The 21,952-nt window shown below is 43.4% G+C and overlaps 1 protein-coding gene and 1 pseudogene across 9 annotated transcripts in view; both read left to right on the top strand.

The window, feature by feature from the left end:
* Nucleotides 1-2,558: 2,558 nt before the first annotated feature.
* TERB1 (telomere repeat binding bouquet formation protein 1) overlaps nt 2,559-21,952 on the top strand; it is a 46,577-nt gene continuing 27,183 nt past the window's right edge. For 3 of the 9 annotated variants that reach the window (XM_051846876.2, XM_051846877.2, XM_051846879.2), the window contains exons 1-8: nt 2,564-2,836; nt 8,421-8,483; nt 13,383-13,493; nt 13,684-13,812; nt 15,399-15,530; nt 18,578-18,638; nt 18,725-18,840; nt 18,943-19,065. In XM_051846876.2, the coding sequence (XP_051702836.2) occupies nt 8,453-8,483; nt 13,383-13,493; nt 13,684-13,812; nt 15,399-15,530; nt 18,578-18,638; nt 18,725-18,840; nt 18,943-19,065 (703 nt within the window). In that variant the 5' untranslated portion in view covers nt 2,564-2,836; nt 8,421-8,452. Of the gene's footprint in view, nt 2,837-8,420; nt 8,484-13,382; nt 13,494-13,683; nt 13,813-15,398; nt 15,531-18,577; nt 18,639-18,724; nt 18,841-18,942; nt 19,066-21,952 lie in introns of all 9 variants that reach the window. The other 6 variants (XM_051846874.2, XM_051846870.2, XM_051846873.2 and 3 more) reach the window with 4 other exon arrangements.
* On the top strand, nt 16,301-16,494 carry LOC127491410 (small nucleolar RNA U3; annotated as a pseudogene).

Below are 21,952 nucleotides of genomic sequence, written 5' to 3'. Positions count from 1 at the left end.
ACTGATCCGATGGCAGGAGCCAGGTCCTCATCCTGGTCTCCCATGGGGTGCAGGGCCCAAGTACTCGGGCCATCCTCCACTGCACTCCCTGGCCACAGCAGAGAGCTGGCCTGGAAGAGGGGCAACCGGGACAGAATCCGGTGCCCCAACCGGGACTAGAACCCGGTGTGCCGGCGCCGCAAGGCGGAGGAGTAGCCTAGTGAGCCCCGGCCCTTTTTTTTTTTTTTTTTTTTTGACAGGCAGAGTGGACAGTGAGAGAGAGAGACAGAGAGAAAGGTCTTCCTTTGCCGTTGGTTCACCCTCCAATGGCCACCGCGGCTGGCGCACTGCGGCCGGCGCACTGCAGCCAGTGCACCGTGCTGATCCAAAGGCAAGAGCCAGGTGCTTATTCTGGTCTCCCATGGGGTGCAGGGCCCAAGCACTTGGGCCAATCCTCCACTGCACTCCCTGGCCACAGCAGAGAGCTGGCCTGGAAGAGGGGCAACCGGGACAGAATCCGGCACCCCAACCAGGACTAGAACCCGGTGTGCCGGTGCTGCAAGGCGGAGAATTAGCCTAGTGAGCCACAGCACCAGCCAAGAACTATCTTGAATTCTAGACTTTTGGCTTCTGCCAGGCCCAGCCATGATTGTTAACGGCATCTGGGGAGTGAACCAGTGGATGTGATACGGGGGAATGAAGCAAGGGGTTAGGTTGGGATACATAAAACTGGAGGAATTTTTTTTCAAATTCCTGTGTAGCACTGCATTGTAACTCCACCCCTTTACCAGTCAGGCCTGTACACCCACTTTCCCATGATGCATGTGTCTCGTCTAGGACCAGGAAGGAGAAGATGCCATGATGTACATGTGGGAGTTAAGCTCCAAGTGGAGGTGCCATGAAACTCCCAGAAAGCCTCATGCACACAAAACCCTACCCACACTTCACTTTGTATGTTCCATCAGGCACCCACCACCTACCTCATAAAAGAGACTGATAATGTAGAAGCAGCCTTTGTTTGGTTTCTGGACCGTGCACATGGGTCCTTCTGTGGTCTCCTCCCACTTTCTCTTCCTAGGCAAGTCTGGCCCACCCTTGACAGCTAAGTCCCCATGTGGAGTAGCCCACACCAGCATGAATGTGTATTCACTCTCTTAAATAAATCCTGCTCTCACTTGTGCACTTTATTTATGCCTTTGTTTTGAATTCTTATCTCTGTGGGGGCAAGAACTTGGGAAAAAAAATGAAGGTGCTGATGCCCGTAACAGATGGAAGATTTCTGTCTCTGCCTCTTCACTTTTCAAATAAATTTTAAAAATAGAAATCACGGGGCCAGCTCTGTGGCGCAGTGGATTAACGCCCTGGCCTGAAGCGCCGGCATCCCATGTGAGTGCCGGTTCGAGACCCAGCTACTCCACTTCCTGTCCAGCTCTCTGCTGTGGCCCGAGAAAGCAGTAGAAGATGGGCCAACTCCTTGGGCCCGTGCTCCCATGTGGGAGACCGGGAGGAAGCTCCTGGTTCCTGGTTTCCGATCGGCACAGCTCCAGCTGTTGAAGCCATCGGGAGTGAACCAGCGGATGGAAGACCACTCTCTCTCTGCCTCTCCTATGTAACTCTGACTTTCAAATAAATAAATCTTTAAAACAAAAAGATAGAAATCACACTGAACTGATAGAATTCACTAGCATATCAGTGAGCAAAATAATAATAATTTAAAAAACCCACTAAAACCTAAGATAAAAGTAGACAAAGGGAATTTAGAAGGCAGAGGCAGTGGCCAGTTTGACTTTATGAGGAAAGTTTGACTTTATGAGGAACGTGTTACAGGGCTGTCAGTACTCAAGGACCCTAAACTCACTGTGGTCAGTCTTTGAGGCCTGTGCTTAAGTGAAATCTCAGATTTCCCAAGAGAGTACTTCACAGGTCGAGACCTTCCTTGGTCATTGTCACGCTGTGGATCCTTTCTCACAGAAGGTATTGGCCCCTGTATCTTTTTTTTTTTTTTTTTTTTTTTTATTTTTTTGACAGGCAGAGTGGACAGTGAGAGAGAGAGACAGAGAGAGAAAGGTCTTCCTTTTGCCGTTGGTTCACCCTCCAATGGCCGCCGCTGCAGCCGGCGCACCGCGCTGATCCTGGCAGGAGCCAGGATCCAGGTGCTTTTCCTGGTCTCCCATGGGGTGCAGGGCCCAAGCACCTGGGCCATCCTCCACTGCACTCCCTGGCCATAGCAGAGAGCTGGCCTGGAAGAGGGGCCACCGGGACAGAATCCGGCGCCCCGACCGGGACTAGAACCCGGTGTGCCGGCGCCGCTAGGCGGAGGATTAGCCTAGTGACCCGCGGCGCCGGCTGGCCCCTGTATCTTAACACCTTTCAATATTGCTAAGGGTGACTTTTATTGTGGAGGAGGCAGGGGCAGATTCATAAAGAGGAGGCTCCCTCCTGAGGTCCACTGATAAAATTGGGGTCAGGCTGCGCCTGTGGGGCAGGGATGTCAGTGGATGGAATGCCCGCTACCAAGGAAGAACGCATGGCATAAGGGACAGGTGGGAACGCGGGCAGAAGGGTGTCAGGGAGCGTGAATGGCCCCTGCCCCCGTCCCGCCGGAAGTCCCGCCCCACGGAAGTGAGCCTCGCCCACGGGCGGGAAATCAGTTGGGCGACGGGCTAAGTGGCAGCGGGCCTCGCCTAGAGGGTAAAGGCCTACTCCTCGGGTCAGGAGCTTTTGGGCCCTGCCTTCTGCTTTTCCTCAGATCCTGCTTGCGCCCTCCCTGGCCGGGTCCACCCCCACGGGTCCCTTCGTATGCCCGCCACGTGAGAGGTCGGCGGAGGGCCTTCCAGAACAGTGCCCCCAGCCGCAGGTGGGAGAAGATGGTTGCCGCGTGCCTTTTCGTCAGGAGCCCTGGCAGTTTTCATTCTAATGGCACCGTGCAGTCCCCAGAAGGCTGCCGGTGACTCTGATGCCCGGGAGGGATGGGAGTCTTTGGAGAGAGCATTTCTCGGAGCCAGGGCGGGACCAGGGGTCCCCTCATCGCGGGAACCGGCCGGATGGCTGGGGTGATGTGGGGTGGGTGGGGGGCTGGCGACTGGCCCGCGCCTCTAACCTGCGCTCGGGACCCCAGGGACGCGAGGGCCCCGCGCCCAGAAGGGCCTGGTGAAGCACCTGTGCTCTTACGAGGGCTTCTCCCAGCTCCGTGGGTGAGCCCGAGCGCCGTCACCGGGCGGCTGGAAACCGCCGCCCGCGGAGGCCTGCGCCCTTGAGTTGGGGACTCCGGGGTCGCTCCGGGCCGGTCGGTCACACGAAGCAGCTGCTGTCTGCGTTGAACGCTGCGCTCTCGGGCCGGGCCGTGCGTCACTCCGCAAAGTAGAACTAACCCGAGCCTCGTCGGTCTGGCCCAGGGTCTCTGCAAGGCCTCTCGGAGCCCGGGGGTGGCCTGGGGATGTGGGATCTGTGCAAGCGGGGCTGAGAGAGGAGGATTTCTCCGCAGTCTGCTCAGCTCAGCGTCTCGGCCCAAACCGATTCCGGGTCCCTGAACGCGTTTCCCGGGGCCTGAACGACTGCTGTTTCTCCTCCCCTCTCAACGATTCTAACAACAGTTTCTATTACACGTTGCCTCTCTCTCCTTTCTCCTCTTAAAGGACATCTTTAAGATGGATGGCCACTGTCAGCTAAGTAGTGGTGGTCTGGCGGTGGGATTTTAAACCCTGCCAGCCTACCACAGAAACATATCACTGGCTTTTCTGATATTTTGGGGGTAATACTTTGGTTTTAAAAAGCTTTTGATAGTAACATTTTCTATGTCACGTAATGTTCAGTTTGTTTTCTTAGAGAAATTTAAATTTTTTAAAAAATTTTATTTGTGAAAGAGAAAGAGGTATGTGTAATGATTCCATCCGCTGGTTCACGCCCCAGATGCAGGGAGCCAGAATCTGTGACTCAAAACAGATGTCCCACGAGGGTGGCAGGAACCCAATTACTTGGGCCATCACTGCTGCCCTCAGGGTCTACATTAGGAGGAAACTGGAGCCAGGAGCTGGAGTTGGGTGTCCAAGTCAGGTACATCTGGGACATGGATGTCCTTTTTTTTTTTTTTTTTTTTTTTTTTTTTAAGATTTCTTATTTTATTTGAAAGGCGGAGACACAAAGAGAGAAGGGGAGAAGGAGAGATGTCTTCCATCTCTGGTTTATTCCCCAAATGGCCACAATGGCTGGGGCTGGGCCAGGCTGAAGCCAGGAGCTTCATCCAAATCTCCTACAAGGGTGCAGAGATCCAAACACTTGGGTCATCGTCATCTGCTTTCCCAGGTGCGTTAGAAGTACAGCACCTGGGACTTGAACCGGTGGCCACATGGGATGCATCACTGCAGGCAGAGGCTTAACCTACACCACAGCATTCTGACCCCGACAGGGATGTTTTAACTGCAACTAAATGTCTGCTCTTGCAGTTCTGTTTGGGGAAATAAATTGAGTGAGATCTCTCTAAGTGGTATAGGCCCTTTCTGTTATCCGAAAAAGTCCGTTTCTTCTTTCCTATGAGAATACTGTGAAAATTTTAAAACTTTCATTGTTTGGAACAATTTTTACCTATTTACCAAGTTACTGAAAGCACTTCATTATCTTTATTTGGCAGATAATGCTGTTCTTGGTAATAAGCTATTTTATAATTTTAAAATGATCAACCTCTTTAAAGTTTTTACTGTGGATGTTTTTAACACCTATCTAGAAAATAGGTGATTTGTGTTGCTGTCACTAGGTACTTGACAATCTATTTTTTAAAAAAATATTTATTTATTTATTTGAAAAAGTTAGAGAAAGGGAGAGTCAGAGAGAAAAAGATCTTCCATCCACTGCTTCACTCCCCAAATGGCCACAAGGGCTGGAGCTGGGCCAATCTGAAGCTAGGAGCCAGGAGCTTCTTCCAGGTCTCCCACATGGGTACAGGGGCCCAAGGACTTGGGCCATCTTCCACTGCTTTCCCAGGCCATAGCAGAGAGCTGGATTGGAAGTGGAACAGCTGGGACTCGAACCAGTGCCCATATGGGATGCCAGCACCCCAAGTGGCTGCTTAACCCGTTATGCCACAGTGCCCGCCCTTTGAAAATCTATTCTGTTGTTCAGAGTAAACATTTATTAGCAAAGAAAAGAAAAAAAGGAAGTAATATGTTGTCATTTTCAATTTCAGGCCATTTAGTTTAAAATTTTACATCATCCCTCTTTAGAAATAAAATTATGTTAAAAGGCAGAAAAGATTGAATAATTAAAATTAAGGAAATAGTTCTTAAGCTCCCCCATAAGGTAAAAAACATTCACAAATACACAACTATCCATTTTGTAAGAGTTTTTTAAATCTAGTCTGTCTTTCTAAACCTTAAACCATTTGTTTAAAGGTGATTTACATTTATATACAATAGACAGCATAAGAGATGATAACAGCCGGCGCTGTGGCATAGTGGGTATAGCAGTGCCGGCATTCCATATGGGTGCCGGTTCAAGTCCCAGCTGCTCCATTTCCGATCCAGCTCTCTGCTAAGGCCTGGGAAAGCAGTAGAAGATGGCCCAAGTCCTTGGGCCCCTGAACTCCCATGGGAGACCTGGAAGAAACTCCTGGCTCCTAGCTTCGGATCGGCGCAGCTCTGGCCCTTGCGGCCATCTGGGGAGTGAACCAGCGGATGGAAGGCCTCTCTTTCTCTCTCTACCTCTCCTTCTCTCTGTGTGTAACTCTGACTTTCAAGTAAATAAATAAAATCTTAAAAAAAAAAGAGAGAGAGGATAGCAGTATAGGCCCTGACTCTTGTACTTGCTGGCTTTTTGAACTTACACAGGTCATCTTCTCTCTCCTATCTGATCTGTCTTCATACATGTAGCTCCCGTAAGGTTACTGTGAAGACGGAAAAAATAATATTTATAAGGTGTGGAAAACTGAGTCTGGCCTATAGTATGTATTTATATAATTTTAGAAGCTGTTATTTTTATGAAAATTGTGGAGTAAAACACCCACAGAATCACCCTCAAAAGATAACTATAATATGCTACTGTCTTTCCATTCAGTCTTTTAAATTTGTCTCTCTAATTGGGATCATATTGTAGATAAAATTTTCAGTGTTGCTGTTTTTGGTTTACTTTGTAATATAAGAATTTTTCTTGCTATTTAGCATTTCTAGTAAATGTGATTGTCTTATAATAGTTTATTATCTTGTGGCTATACCACAGTGTACCTAACAATTTATTTTTTAATGTAATGCTTAGGTTAAAAATGTCAAAACTAGCATATATTCATAAAAGAATCTCATATTTGTTATTTAAGCTTTATTTTTGCTTAGAAATATTCACTTTGAGTATGAGAATGAAAAATACGAAAGATAATTGGCCATCTTCTTTTAACAGCATACTGTAGGGGCTAATGGGAATTTTTGAGTTCTGTGAATCCTAATTTGTTGCTTGAAGAAGTAATTGAACGCTGATACATTTTTCTTTTCTTTTTTTTTTTTAAGATTTTTATTTATTTATTTGACAGGTAGAGTTACAGACAGTGAGACAGAGAGAGAGAGAAAGGTCTTCCTTCCGTTGGTTCACTCCCCAAATGGCCACAATGGCTGGAGCTGCGCCGATCCGAAGCCAGGAGCCAGGAGCTTCTTCCTGGTCTCCAACGTGGGTGCAGGGGCCCAAGGACTTGGGCCATCTTCTGCTGCTTTCCCAGGCCATAGCAGAGAGCTGGATTGGAAGAGGAACAGCCAGGACTAGAACCGGCACCCATAGGGATGCTGGCGCTGCAAGCATAGGATTAACCTAGTGTGCCCCGATGCTGACCCCTGATATATTTTTCTAAGTAATTTGTTTAGGCTCTTAAAGTAGGTCATGTAAGAGACCGTATTAGAGCTGCCAGGTTTTTTTTTAAAGTTCTAACAAAAAGTTAGAAAAAAAGTAAGCAAAGATTTAAGCCAAGTAGAATATCATGCCAAAAATAACTAAGGATTTTTAGAAAAAAATTGTGTATTAAACTTGTGGAGAGAGAGAAAGAGTTTTTTTTAAAACCTCTGACTCATGGAGAGGTGGCCAACCAAACTATAGGATGAAGATTTACAGGAAAGACAAAACTGGGACTGGAGGAGAACTAGCTAGATTCAGTCAACCAACCATTTCTGTGTGTGTGTGTGTGTGTGTGTTTAAGATTTATTTTATTTGATAGAGTTAGAGAGAGAGGTCTTCCATCCACTGGTTCACTCCTCAAATGGCTGCAATGGCCAGAGTTGAGCCAATCTGGAGCCAGGAGCCAGGAGTTTCTTTTGTATCTCCTATGCGGGTGTGGGGGCCCAAGGACCTGGACCATCTTCTGCTGCTTTCCCAGGCCAGAGCAGAGAGCTGGATTGGAACTGTAGCAGCCAGGACTTGAACTAGTGCCCATATGGAATGCCAGTGCTGCAGGCCGGGCTTTAACCCACTGAACCACAGTGCTGGCCCCCAACCGTTTGTTTAATACAATTTGTTGAATATATATAGTTTTTAAAATGTGAGATGTGTAATTCTTTTAACAATGCTATGAAGTAGGAATATAATTAATGTTTTTTTAAAAAGATTTATTTACTTGAAAGTCAGAATTACACAGAGGAAGACACAGAGACAGAAAGAGAGAGAGAGAGAGAGATGGAGAGAGAGAGAAATCTTCATCCACTGGTTCACTCCCAAATGACCACAATGGCTGGGGCTGGGCCAGGCCAAAGCTAGGAGCAAGGAGCTTCTTGGTCTCCTGTGTGGGTGCAGAGACCCAAGCACTTGGAACATCTTCCATTGCTTTCTCAAGCCATTAGCAGGGAGTTGGATTTGAAGTGGAGCAGCCAGGACTCAAACCGGCACCCATATGGGATGCCAGTGTCTCAGGTGTCAGTTTTTATCTGCTATGCCACAGCGCCGACCCTATATCATTTCTTTTTTTTTTTTTTTAGATTTATTCATTTGTTTATTTGAAAGTCAGAGTTACACAGAAAGAGGAGAGGCAGAGAGATGTCTTCCATCCACTGGTTCACTCCCCAGTTGGCCACAGCAGCTGGAGCTGAGCCGATTCAAACCCAGGTGCTTCCTCCGGGTCTCCCACACTGGTGCAGGGGCCCGAGGACTCGGCCATTCTCCACTGCCTTCCTAGGCTACAGCAGAGAGCCAGATCAGAAGTAGAGCAGCCGGGATACAAACTGGTGCCCATTTGGATGCCGGCACTGCAGGTGGTGGCTTCACCACCTTGCAACAGCGCTGGCCCCTTATATCATTTCTGTTTATAGAAGAGGAAACTCAGAGAACTTAAGCCAACTAAACAATATCATATGTCTAATAAATTGCAGAATCAGTCCCTAGTCTTCTGGCTTCAGGAAAACCATTCTTTTACCAGTCCTTTGCAGTTATTTTCTGGCATTCTGGGACATGGATTTTAATTGACAAAATACCTTTTTTTTTAGATGAAATATAAAGAAAAAGAATATAAGCAAGTATGGAAAGTGAGGACACGAAGAAAACACAAGGTGAGAGATTCATGGATCCTATATCTGCAGTTAGTTTTTTTTTATATTTATTTATTAATTTATTTGAAAGGCAGATTCAAAGAGAGGCAGAGAGAGAGGTTGGTCTTCCATTCGCTGGTTCACTCCCCAGATGGCCACAATGGCTGGAGCTGAGCCAATTCAAAGCCAGGAGCTAGGAGCTTCTTCCGGGTCTCCCACGTGGGTGCAGGGGCCCAAGGACTTGGGCCATCTTCTGCTTTCCCAGGCCATAGCAGAGAGCTGGATCAGAAGTGGAGCAGCTGACTCGAACTGGCACCCATATGGGATGCCAGCACTACAGGCGGCAGCTCTACCCACTACGCCACAGTGCCAGTCCCTACAATTAGTTTTCTATTTGTGGGAGATAAAAGTACTACATATTATCTTTCAGGCTCCAGGAAGAGTCATTGAGCAATTTACATAAATATTTAATATCTGCTCTGCACCTGTTGCATAATTCCTGGCTTCAGGAAACAGACATTCTCCTGTGAAAATACAGGCTGGCGCTGTGACACAGTGGGTTAATCTGCCACCTGCAGTGCCAGCATCCCATATAGGCCCACACGTCCTGGCTATTCCACTTCCAATTCAGCTCCTTGCTAATGTGCTTGGGAAAGCAACAGAAGATGGTCCAAGTTCTTGGGCCCCTGTACACATGTGGGAGACCCAGAAGAAGCTCCTGGCTCCTGGCTTTGGTCTGGCCCATCGCCTGCTATTGCAGCCATTTGGGGAGTGAACCAGCAGATGCAATATCTCTCTCTCTGTGTCTATCTCACTGTAACTCAGTCTTTCAAATAAATGCTTAAAAAAAGGCTGAGAAAAAACATTTCAGAAAGGCAGAAACAGACATAAATGTGATACATCTTGTATGCTTTTTCATATACTTATTGATAGTTTGTTTTCTTTTGAGAAATGTCTGTACAGATTCTTTACATGCGTTTTAGATTTATTTGTTCTGAACACAAGCCCATTATTGGATATCTGATTTTCACATATTTTCTTCCAGACTGGGCTGTTTTATATACCTAAAAAATCTATTTATTTGAAAGGCAGAGTGACAGAGGAGGGGAGAGACAGAGATATCTTCCACCTGCTGGTTCACTCCTCAAATGGCTTCAAGAGCCAGGGGCTGGGTCAGATGGAAGCTAAAACACTGGAACGCCCAATGTGGATGGCAGCAGGGGCCCAAGTACTTGGGCCATCTTCTGCTGCTTTCCTAAATGCTTTAGCAGGGAACTGGATCAAAAGCAGAGCAACAGAGACGTGAACCTGGAATGCCAGTGTTGTAAGTGGCAGCATAACCCTCTTCACTACAATGTTGGCCCTGTGTCTTACCATATTCTTGGTGGTATCTTTTGAAGCTCAAATGTTTAAAAATTTGTTAAAATTTATTCATTTCTTTGAAAGGCAGAGAGACAGAGAAATATTCCATCCCCTGATTCTTAGGCCTGGGCCGGGCCAAAGCCAGGAACCAGGGAACTCCGTCTGGGTCTCCCACATGGCTGGCAGGGACCCAACTCCTTGAGCCATCATCTGCTGCTTCTCATGGTGTGCATTAGCAGGAAGCTGGCGTTGAGAGTGGAGGTGGGACTCAAACCCAGGTACTCTGATATCGGATGTGAACATCCTAAATGGCATCTTAACTGCCACACCAAATGCCATCCACATGGGAGACCCGGATTGAGTTCCTGGCTTGGGCCTGGCCCATCACTGGCCATTGCAGGCATTTGGAGAGTGAACCTATGGATGGAAGATCTCTGCGTCTGTTTCTGTCTCTCTGCCTTTCAAATAAAATGAAAATAAATAAAAATTTTAAAAGGGAAAAATAAGAACAAAAGCTTGTTGGAATTGTGTTTAATATGCAGACCAATTTGGGGAGAACTGACAACAATATTTAGTCTTCTAACTCATGAACAAAGTGTAATGCACCATTTATTTTGGTCTTTAATTTTTCTTAGTATTTTTAGTTTTCAGTGTATATGTCTTCAATATTTTTTGTTAGATGTATCCCTAAGTATTTCATATTTTCAAACTACTGTAATGATACCAGTTTTTAAATATCAATTTCCATTTGTTTGTTGCTGGTATATAGAAATACAATAGATTTTTTGCATATTAAATGGATATCCTAAAAATTGATACTCCACTTATTAGTTTTAGTAGGTTTTTTGTTAAACCAATCAAATTACCTACATACAATTTCTTGTAGTATGTGAACTCAGGCGATTTTAATTCTTCCTTTTCAATTTGGATGCCTTTTATCTTTTTCTGTTCTGATGACACTGGTGAGAGACTCCAGTATGATGTTAAATAGGAGTGGTGAGAGCAGGTATCTGTCTTCTTTCATGAAAATTTTTAGTCTTTACCTTTAGGTATGATGTTTGCTGTAGAACTTTTTGTTTGTTTTTGTAGATACACATTGTCAGGTTGAGGACATTCCTTTCTATTCCAAGCTTGTTTGGTTATTTTTCTGAATTAAAGATGGATGTCAGCTTTTATCAAATGCTGCTTCTATATTTGTTGAAGTGACCCAAAGGGTTTACTTTTTAATTTGATTTTGTTACATTTATTTTTTTTTTAAATCAACCCTGCACTGATGGGGTAAACCCACTTGGTTGTAATGTACTATTACTTTAATGTAATGTATATTTAACTCCTCAAAATTGTTTAGACTTTTTGCATTTATCTATGAGGGGTAGGTCTATAGTTTTCTTTCTAGTGGCTTTGGTTTAGTATTAGGTAATGCCAACGTGATAGGATAAGTTGAGAAGTAGCCCTTCTGTTAAACTTTTGGAAAAGTTTGTGTAGAATTGGTGTTTTTTTTCCCCTTATATGTTTGTTAGAATTTACAAATGAAACTGTCTGAACCTGAAGTTTTCTCTGTGGAAAAGTTCTGAAGTATAATAACTTTTTTTTTTTTAATCTTTTTTTTTTTTTTGGACAGGCAGAGTTAGACAGTGGGGGGGAGGGGGGAGGGAGAGAGGAGAAAAAGGTCTTTCTTCCTTTGGTTCACCCTCCAAATGGCTGCTACGGCCGGCGCTGCGCTGATCCAAGCCAGGAGCCAGGTGCTTCCTTCTGGTCTCCTATGCGGGTGCAGGGCCCAAGCACTTGGGCCATCCTTCACTGCCTTCCCGGGCCACAGCAGAGAGCTGGAATGGAAGAGGAGCAACCGGGACAGAACTGGTACCTCAACCGGGACTAGAACCCGGGCTGCCGACGCCACAGGCAGAGGATTAACCTAGTGAGCCGCGGCACCGGCCGATAACTTCTTTTGTTGATATAGTACTATTCAGATTATCTGTTTTTTCTGGATGAGTTTTGAAGGTTTGTATCTTTTAAACAATTTGTCCAATTTACCTAAGTCATTGAATCTATAGGTATGTTGTTGTATATAATATTCATTATTTTTTTAATATATGTAGATTCTGGGGCAATGTTATCTTTCTCGATCCTAATGTTGGTAAACTGAATCTTTCCTCCTTTTTTCCTAATCTGTCTGAATAGAGATTTATCAATTTTAGTGATCTTCTCAAAGCACCTGCTCTATTTTTCTGTTTCCTATTTCACTAATTTCAGCTTTGATGTTTGTAATTTCCTTTCCTCTACTTAGAGTTTAATTTGCTCTCTAGTTTTTCGAAAAAATGTTAATTAATTAATTTGAAAGGCAGAGTTAGAGAAAGAGAGATCTTCCATCCAGTAGTTCACTCACTCCCCAAGAAGCTGCAATAGCCAGGGCTGGGCCAGGCCAAAACCAGGAGCTAGGAGGTTCTTCCAGGTCTCTCATGTGGGTACAGGGGCCTAACACTTGGGCCATCTTCTACTTCTTTCTCAGGCACAGTAGCAGGGAGCTGGATTGGAAGTGGAGCAGCTGGGACTCAAACTGGTACTCATATGGGACACAGGTGCTGCAGACAGCAGCTTTGCCCATTGTGCCTCAGTGCCGGCCCCTACTTTCTAGTTTCTTAAGGTGGAAGCTGAGGTCATTGATTTAAGACTGTTTTCTTTTCTAATATAAATATTTAGTGCTATAAATTTCCTCCTAAATACTACTTTAGTAGCTTCCCACAAATTCTGCTATGTATTACTATTTTCATTTTCATTTCATTCATTTCTAAATGGCAGCTATTTAAGCCACTGTAACTTCACTTAAAGAGAATATTTGGATCTTCTATTCCTATATATTACACATATTTTTAAAAGGTAGATTTTAGGGGCCAGTTTTGTGGCATAGCAGGTAAAGCTGCCACCTATGATGCTGGCGTCCCATAGAACCACTGGTTTGAGTCCCAGCTGCTCCCTGCTAATGGGCCTGGGAAAGCAGAGGAAGATGGCCCAGGTACTTGGACCCCTACACACATGGAAGACCCAGAAGAGATTCTTGGCTCTTGGCTTCAGTCTGGCCCAGCTGTGGCTGTTGACGCCATTGACAAGTGACCTGCAGATGAAAGATCTGTCTCTCCCTCTTTCTTCCATCTTCTGATGCATTCTGCAAATAGCGTCAACAGCCAGGGCTAGACCAGACTGAAGCCAGGAGCTTCTTCTTGTCTCCCACATGGGTTCAGGAGTCCAAGCACTTGAGACATCTTCCACTACTTTTCCAGGTGCATTAACAGGGAGCTGGATTGGAAGTGGAGCAGCTGGTTTTTGAACTGGTATGCATATGTGATGCTGGCATTACAGGCTGCAGCTTTACCTGCTAAACCAAAAAATTCTAAGAAGTTTTATATTGTTTAAACAACATCTTTTTATACATCTTTATAATTTGTTAGATTATAAAATAATGCTCACTGTTGAACATTCTAAAAATTTATAATCAGAAAATAAAATTGGTTAATTTTTGAAAGAAAACTTTTGCTTAAAGTAACAATTTTTGTCCTTTAGAAATGAAGACTGACCTGAATTTATTATTGGAGTGTATAAAGCATCAAATGGACAACCCTGTTTCACAAAAGGAAGCCTTGGTCTCTATTCATTCAATTTGTCAACAAAACAGTAAGATACAATCGTGAATTTTTATCTGTGATTCTAATTCTTTTGTACTGTGATATATATACATACTTTTTAAACTTTCACTCAGTTACTATACATATTATGTTGCTTTGTTCATGCATTTTGTTTTATCCTTTAAAGAATAATGAAAATAAACATGGTTTCCATTTTGTTTTGTTTGCACCCCCTACAGGTAATGCAGGTGTTTATTTTCGGGAAATTGGTGGTTTGGTATTTGTGAAAAATCTTGCAAAGTCAAGTGAACATAGTACAGTAAAAGCAGCAGCCTTATATACATTAGGAGCTATTGCTGAAAAAAATGGTAAGATATATTAAACTTTATTTCATTATACTTCAAGCATTGTGTCATACTTAAATTTTACAAAAATATTTATTTATTTATTTGAAAGAGCTAGAGAGAGAGAGAGAGAGAGAGGGAGAGACAGAGAGATCTTCCATCTGCTGCTTCACGCCCCAGATGGCTGCAATGGAGCCAGGATCCAGGAGCTTCTTCCGGGTTTCCCACATGGGTGACAGGGGCACAGGCACTTGGGCCATCTCCCACTGCTTTTCCCAGGCCATTAACAGTGAGCTGGATCAGAAGTGGAACAGTTGGGACTTGAACTAGCACCAATAAGGGATGCCAACATCACAGGCGATAGCTTTACCTACTATACCACAACTCAGGCCCCCTGTGTTATATTTAATTAAACTAATAATAAATAATTTTATAATTAAATTCATTTGTTTTGTCTGTTTGAATAGTTTTATCCAGGTACTTTATTCAAACAATGAAGATTACTTCAAACCTTCTTGTATGTGGGTTAATATGCTTTCAGTACAGAAATTCATGTTGGCAAGAATATTTTTCTGTAGAGTACCTGAAATGAGATTGAATCTAAACCACTGATTTGTCAAACCAACTTTATATTCCTAAACTTTTGTTCACTAAGTATTTCTTCATCACCTATTCAGAACCAAGCTCTGTGCTAGTCTTCGGGATGCTGGGATAAATAAAATGGTCTTTGCCATGAGACAGGGGCTGATACAAGTCCTAGGCAGGGATATGTGCTGATTATATCACTGTCTTCAAATGATTGTTGTAAAATTCTGCTTTTCTCAAGATTATTACAAAAAATAACTGCAGTCAGGTGAATATCATTTGAAAATATTTGTATTTCTGGAAAAGTCTAAAAAATCACCAATTTCATATTTGTCCCTTTGTTTTTTATGGCAGATTATGAGTTTTCTCCAACTTTTACTTGCTATTTTTTTAAGATATATTTATTAATTTGAAAGACAAAGTTACAGAGAGATAGGGAGAGACAGAGAAAGAGAGAGATCTTCCATCCACTGTTTACTCCCCAAGTAGCCACAATAGCCAAGGCTGGGCCAGGCTGAAGCCAGGAGCTTCTTTTGGGTCTCCCACAAGTGTTCAGGGGCTCAAGCACTTGGGTCATCCTCCTCTGCTTTCCCAGGTGCATTAATAGGAAGCTGGATCAGGATTAGGGTGGCTGGGACTCAAACCGGTGCCCATATGGGGTGCTGGTGCTGCACATGATGGCTTAGCTGCTATGCCATAACACTGGCCCCTATTTGCTGTGTTTGGTTACTTATCCTCTTGAAATTTTTTGTCATTTATTTTTTATTTATTTAGTTTTTATTGGAAATTCTGGGAGATTTCAATGTATTTTGGTGCCTAGATGAAGTACTTTTCATTAAGATAATTTTTCTTTTGTCTACTGATTGAGTTAAGCATATATTAGTTTGTCAGAGATTTTATTATATAACTAATAAATGTTAATTTAAAAAGATCTGGTTAAGAAACATATCATATTAGCAACTTTGCATATTTTAGAACTTGTTTGTGTTAATATAGTGAAACTAAAATTATATTTTGTATTTCAGTTTACTGTCAGCAGACTTTGTGTACTTCAGAATTGTTTGAAGACTTAACTTGGTTCTTATCTAATAATGATTCAAGCACAAATTTGAAAAGAATGTCTGTTTATGTTATTTTGGTTCTGGTTTCAAACAATAGTAAGTATATTCTCATGAAATTTTAAAAATTTATTTATTTTTAAATATTTATTTATTTATCTGAAAGAGTTACACAGAGAGGGAAGGAGAGGCAGAGAGAAAGAGAAAGAGAGAGAGAGTTCTTCCATCTGCTGGTTCATTCCCCAATTAGCTGCAGCGGCCGGAGCTGCGCCGATCCAAGCCAGGAACCAGGAGCTTCTTCCAAGTCTCCTACGTGGGCACAAAGGCCCAGTGACTTGGGCATCCTCTACTGCTTTCCCAGACCATAGCAGAGAGCCTGATCAGAAGTGAAGCAGCCGGGTTTCGAACCGGTGCCCATATGGGAGGCTGGCACTGCAGGCAGGAGCTTTACCTGCTACGCCATAACATTGGCCCCCAACAAAATATTTTAAATAATAAATTCTAAGGCTATGCTTTCTGGGATTTTTAAAAAAGATTTATTTTATTTATTTGAAAAGCAGAGTTATGGAGAGAGAGGGAGGGAGGGAGGGAGAGAGAGAGAGAGAGAGAGATCTTCCATCTGCTGGTTCACTCCCCAAATAGCGTTAATGGCCATGGCTGAGTCAGACTGAAAGCTAGGAGCCAAAATCTTCTTCTGGGCCTCCCATGTGGGTACAGAGCCCAAGTACTTGGGCCATCCTCTGCTGCTTTCCCAAGCACATTAGCAGGGAACTGGATCAGAAGTAGAGCAGCGGGACTTGAACCAGCACACATACGGGATGTTGGTGTCACAGGTGTCGGCTTAACCTATTAAACCACGATGCCGGCCCCTGAGATCATTTTTCATAATTCCTTAAAAGAGATTTACCTGAGGGTATAGAACACCAAAAAGCACCAGGAGGCACAGTGTTCTCTCCTGAGCCTGAAGCCAGTTGGCGTTGCTTTGCTCTGACTGCCATTTGCCATAGACTGTGGTTCTTCTCTTCCTTTGGGATAATAACAGGGAGAGGATATAATCTGAGTGGCCTACATTAAATAAACTAATAAATAAACTGAAGTAGTTAGGAGTTTTAAAATTCTAGTCCTTTTTTGATTAAATATTTATTTATTTGAAAGGCACAGTTACACAGAGAGAGAAGGAGAGGCAGAGAGAGAGAGAGAGGTCTTCCATCCACTGATTCACTCCTCAGTTGGCTGCAATGGCCAGAGCTGCGCCGATCTGAAGCCAGGAGCCAGGAGTCTCCTCCGGGTCTCCCATGCGGGTGCAGAGACTAAAGGACTTGGACCATTTTGTACTACTTTCCCAAGCTATAGCAGAGAGCTGGATCGGAAATGTAGCAGCCAGGATACGAACCAATGCCCATATGGGATGCTGGCACTACAGGCAGAAGCATTACCCGTTACACCACAGCGCTGGCCCCAAAATTCTAATTCTTATATAAATGTCTTGTTTTAAAAATATTTAAGAGGCAGAGAGAAACACAGAGAGTTTCCATCTATTGGTTCACTCCCAAAATATCCACAACAACCAGGGCTGGGTCAGGCCAAAGCTGGGAGCATGGGACTCAATCCAGGTCTGCAACCTGGGTGATAGGAACTCAATTACTTGAGCCATTACCTATTGCCTCCTAGAGTGTACATTAGCAAGAAACTGGAATCGGGAGCAGTGGTGGGACTTGAACCCAGGCACTTTGATATGGGATGTGAACTTAACTGCTATGCCAGTTGCCAGGCCATAGTGTCTTCTTTTTAAGCTCATCCAAGAAATACTATCTTTAATGAAAATGAAATTAATAGCATTTTAATCATTTGATATTTGTTAATTTTAAAAGTGATTTGTACTACAGTCATTAACAAATGTTGAAAAGTAATGGCCAGTGCTGTGGCATAGCAGGCTAAGCCTCCACCTGCAGTGCTGGCATCCCTTATGGGTGCTGGTTTGTGTCCCAGCTGCTCCTCTCTTGATCTACCTCCCTGTTAATGGCCTGGGGAAGCAGTAGAAGACGGCCCAAGTGCTTGGGCCCCTGCACTTATCTGGGAGACCTGGATGAAGCTCCTGGCTTCAGATCAGCCTAGCTCTGAATGTTACAACCATTTGAGGAGTGAACCAGTGGATGGAAGACCTTTCTCTGTCATTCCCTCTCTTTGCCTGTAACTCTGCTCTCAAATAAAGCCTTTTTTAAAAATGCCCCAAGATGAGCTTTCTTAAAAAAAAAAAAAAAAAAAAAAAAAAGTAACACCTTTGTGAATGGGCATTTGGTGCAATGGTGAAGACACTGCTTGGGACACCTGCATCCCATGTCAGAATGCCCGAGTTTGAGACCCAACTCCACTTCTGATTCCAGCTTCCTGCTAATGCACACCCTGCGAAGCAGGAATTGATGGCCCAAGTGCGTAGGTGGTCCCTGCCACCTATGTGGGAGATCGGATTGAGTTCCCAGCTCCTGGCTTTGGCCTGGCCCAGCCCCAGCTATTGCAGGAATTTGCACCCAACAGATGGAAGATCCATCTCTCTTTCTCTTTGCCTTTTGAATGAATGAATGAAAAGTAACAACTTTAAAGGAAAAAGAGAGGCAGGCAAATCATTTGGTAGATTTTCTGGTGAATTGACCATTTACTTTCAGTGTTTAATGTATTAGGCAGCAGTGGTCTTTATTTTGGAATAATTTTAGGTTTATAGAAAAGTTGCAAAGATAGTATAGAGTCTTTCTGTATAACTATTGTGCAGGTAAGGTGTTTTTTTTTTTTTTTTTTTTTACATTGCCTTATTTCTTCAAATTGTGAGAACTTTTATATTCATTTAATATCTGTCCAGAATTTTTTCTATTTTGAAAAACTAGAAAGGATCAAATTTATTTTTTTTCTATTTTGGAAACTATCTTGGTATTATAACATAGAAACATAGATGCAAAGTAAAGGTTTTATAAGTTTTGGAGGAAATTTGAGTGCTGTCAGACTCTGAGCATAAGTAGTATATTTTTCATAATAATCTTGATCACAATTTTTTTTCTATTGTAATAAAATTTAACTTAAAATATATAAAATTTCATTTCTGTGAAATTATTTCTAAAGTCATATTCATGTAATATATGGCTTTTCTTTTTGAGGACCTGGACAAACTCTCGTGAGAGAAACAGATTGTATTACTGTTCTGTCACAATTGTTCAAGTAAGTAAATACAAATTTCTTGCTAATTATTCACTACTTAAGACCTCAACATATTTGTGTTAATTTTCTTCTTTTTACCCTAATAGGAAAATTCTTTCAAAATATGAGTTGGATTTGTCAGATGAAAATATTTTCCAGAATTACCAGTTGTGGGCTTCAGTATGTAGTACTCTGTGTGTCTGTGTTAACAATCCTCAAAATGGTAATCATTTCAAACATTTCATTATAAAAATAAAGATTAAAAACAGATACTTAAACTGATATATTCCATATGTCATACATGATTGTCTTGGTCTCTTTTCAGATGAGAATCAAAGGTTTTGTTGTTCACTGTTTTCACATGCTAATGATTGGCTAATAAACTGCATGAAACCTGAGATAATTCGCCCTATTTGCGCATTCATTGGACTCACTCTTGCAAATAACAGTTAAGTATTCATTATTCTCTAGGTCATATTTGAAGAAACATACTTCAAGCAATTTAATTCACTATTTAATTGAGAGTGTATTATAGTAATTTGAGTCATATTGGATGCATTTAGATTATTTAAAATGAGAAAATGTTAAAAATAGATATGAAGAGGATTTTAGGAAGATGGTGATGGCGGAATAAGGTTTTTTTTTTTAAAGACATATTTATTTGAAAGTTACAGTTACAAAGAGGAAGAGACAGAGAGGTCTTCCGTCTGCTGGTTTACTCCTCAAATGGCTGCAATGGGCCAGGCCATAGGAACTTCTTCTGGGTCTCTCATGTGGGTGCAGGGGCCCAAGCACTTGGGGGCATCATCTGCTGCTTTCCCAGGTGCATTAGCAGGGAGCTAGATCAGAAGTTGAGCAGGCAAAGGAAGACCTTTCTCTCTGTCTCTCTCTCTCACTGTCCACTCTGCCTGTCAAAAAAAAAAAAAAGAAGAAGAAGAAGAAGTCGAGCAGCCGGGACTTGAACTGGTACCCATATGGGATGCTGGTGCTGCAACCAGTGGCTTAACCTGCTACACCACAGCGCCAGCCCCCAGAATAAGTTTTTAATATCCATAAATAATAGAGCAACTGGATAGCAAAACTAAAAATCCATGGAGTATATTCTTGATCACAGTTATATTAAATTAGAAGTGAATAAAAATAAAATATCTAGAAAAGCCTAAAATTTCAGGTAATTAAATAACAGTATTTTTTAAAGAGTCAAAGTAAAAATCATTATGGAAATTATTATTAAATATTTATTCATTTGGAAGGCAGAGCAGCAGAGAGGGGGAGAAGGAGAGAGAGAGAAATCTTCTATCAGCAAATCTACTCCTCAAATAGTTAGAACATCCAGGCCTGGGGCAGGCCAGAGCCAGGAACTTCATCTGGATATCAGGGGCCCAAGACTTGACGTCCTCCGTTGCCTCCCCAGGCACATTAACAGGAAGCTGGATGGAAAGCAGAGCCATCAGGACTCCAATTGGTACTCTAGCGTGGGATGTCAGCATCACGGGTAGTAACTCAACCCGCTATGCCGTAATACCAGTCCCAAGGAGATCATTTGTTTTTAAGGTTTTGTGTATTTATTTGAAAGGCAGAGCAATACAGAGAGGGAGAGAGGGAAAGAGAAAGAGAATGTCTTCCATCTGCTGGTTCACTCCCCAAATGGGCACAGCAGTCAGGTCTGGGCCAGGCCGAAGCTAAGAGCCAGATCTCACAGGAGTGGCCCTGCCAGGTGCATCATTAGGAAGCTGAATCAGAAGCAGAGTAACTGGAACTCCCAGCCGGCTCTCCAGTGTAGGATGCTGATATTATAGGCAGCACCTTAACCTACTGCATCTCAACAGCAGCCCCAAAGATAGTCTTTTCAAAAAGTGGATATCTGTATGCAAAATGTGAATCTCAACCCTTATTTCACACAGTATTTACAAATCAACTTGAATGATTGTCAGACATAAGAGTGAAAAAATAGAAAACTTTTAGATAAAAACAGGAGAAAATCCTCATAACTTAGGTCTAGATAAAGAATTTTTAGGATATAAGAAGCATGAGCTACTAAAATGATAAACTGTATTTCATTGGAATTAAAATCTTTGTTAAGAAGATGAACGGTGCGGGCATTTGGTCTGGTGATCAAGACAACACATAGAATGCCCAAGTCCCGTAGTGGAGTGCCTAGGCTGGAGTCCCTGCCCTGCTCCTGATTCCAGCTTCCTGCTAACGCACACCCCAGGAGCAGCAGGTGGTGGCTCAAGTACTTGCGTCCCTGCCACACACATGGGAGACCTCAGTTGAGTTTCTGGTTTCTGATTTGGGCCTGGCCCAAACTTGGCTGTTGTGATTATCTTGGGAATGAACCAGTGGATGAGAACTCTCTGTCCTGTCTCTTTCAAATAAATTTGCCTTTCAAATAAATTTTAAAAAAAGAAAAAAACATAACTAGGAAATCACTCTTAAAAAAAGGTATAGTAGGCCGGCGCCGAGGCTCACTAGGCTAATCCTCCACCTTGCAGCGCCGGCACACCAGGTTCTAGTCCCGGTCGGGGCGCCGGATTCTGTCCCAGTTGCCCCTCTTCCAGGCCAGCTCTCTGCTGTGGCCAGGGAGTGCAGTGGAGGATGGCCCAAGTGCTTGGGCCCTGCACCCCATGGGAGACCAGGATGAGTACCTGGCTCCTGCCATCGGATCAGCGCGGTGCGCCAGCCGCAGCGCACCAGCCGCGGCGGCCATTGGAGGGTGAACCAACGGCAAAAGGAAGACCTTTCTCTTTGTGTCTCTCTCTCTCACTGTCCACTCTGCCTGTCCAAAAAAAAAAAAAAAAAAAAAAAACTATAGTAGATGTTTGTTGCAGCAGTTAATTTGCTGCTTAGGATGACCACATCCTGTGTTGCAGTGCCTGGGTTTGATACCCACCTCTGGCTTCCTAATCCAGCTCCTGCTAATGTAGACCAGGGGAGATGGTTTAAGTACTGCCCCTTCTCCTACCCACTTTTCTGGCATTTGGGGAGTGAACTGTGGATAGTTCTGCTCTCCTTGCCTTCTTACTTTCTGTTTGTTTGTCTCTGTCTTTTTATAATTAAACACACACACAAGTAAGCCACAGACTGGGAAAAAATTTTTTAAAGACTTATTTGTTCATTTCAAAGAGTTAGAGATGGAGAGATAGAGATTTTCCATTGGCTGATTCAGTCCTCAGATGGCCACAGCTGCTGGGGCTAGGCCAGGCCAAAGCCAGGAGCCAACAGCTTCTTCCAGGTCTCCCACATGGCTAGCAGGGGACCAAGCACTTGTTCCAGCTTCTGCTGCTTTTCCCAGGCCATTAGCAGGGAGCTGGGTCAGAAATGGAGCTGGGACA

Source organism: Oryctolagus cuniculus, chromosome 18, assembly GCF_964237555.1.
Source record: "Oryctolagus cuniculus chromosome 18, mOryCun1.1, whole genome shotgun sequence".
NCBI lineage: Eukaryota > Metazoa > Chordata > Mammalia > Lagomorpha > Leporidae > Oryctolagus > Oryctolagus cuniculus.
The sequence above is the reverse complement of the archived record's forward strand: the minus strand, read 5'-3'. Positions and strand labels throughout refer to the sequence as shown.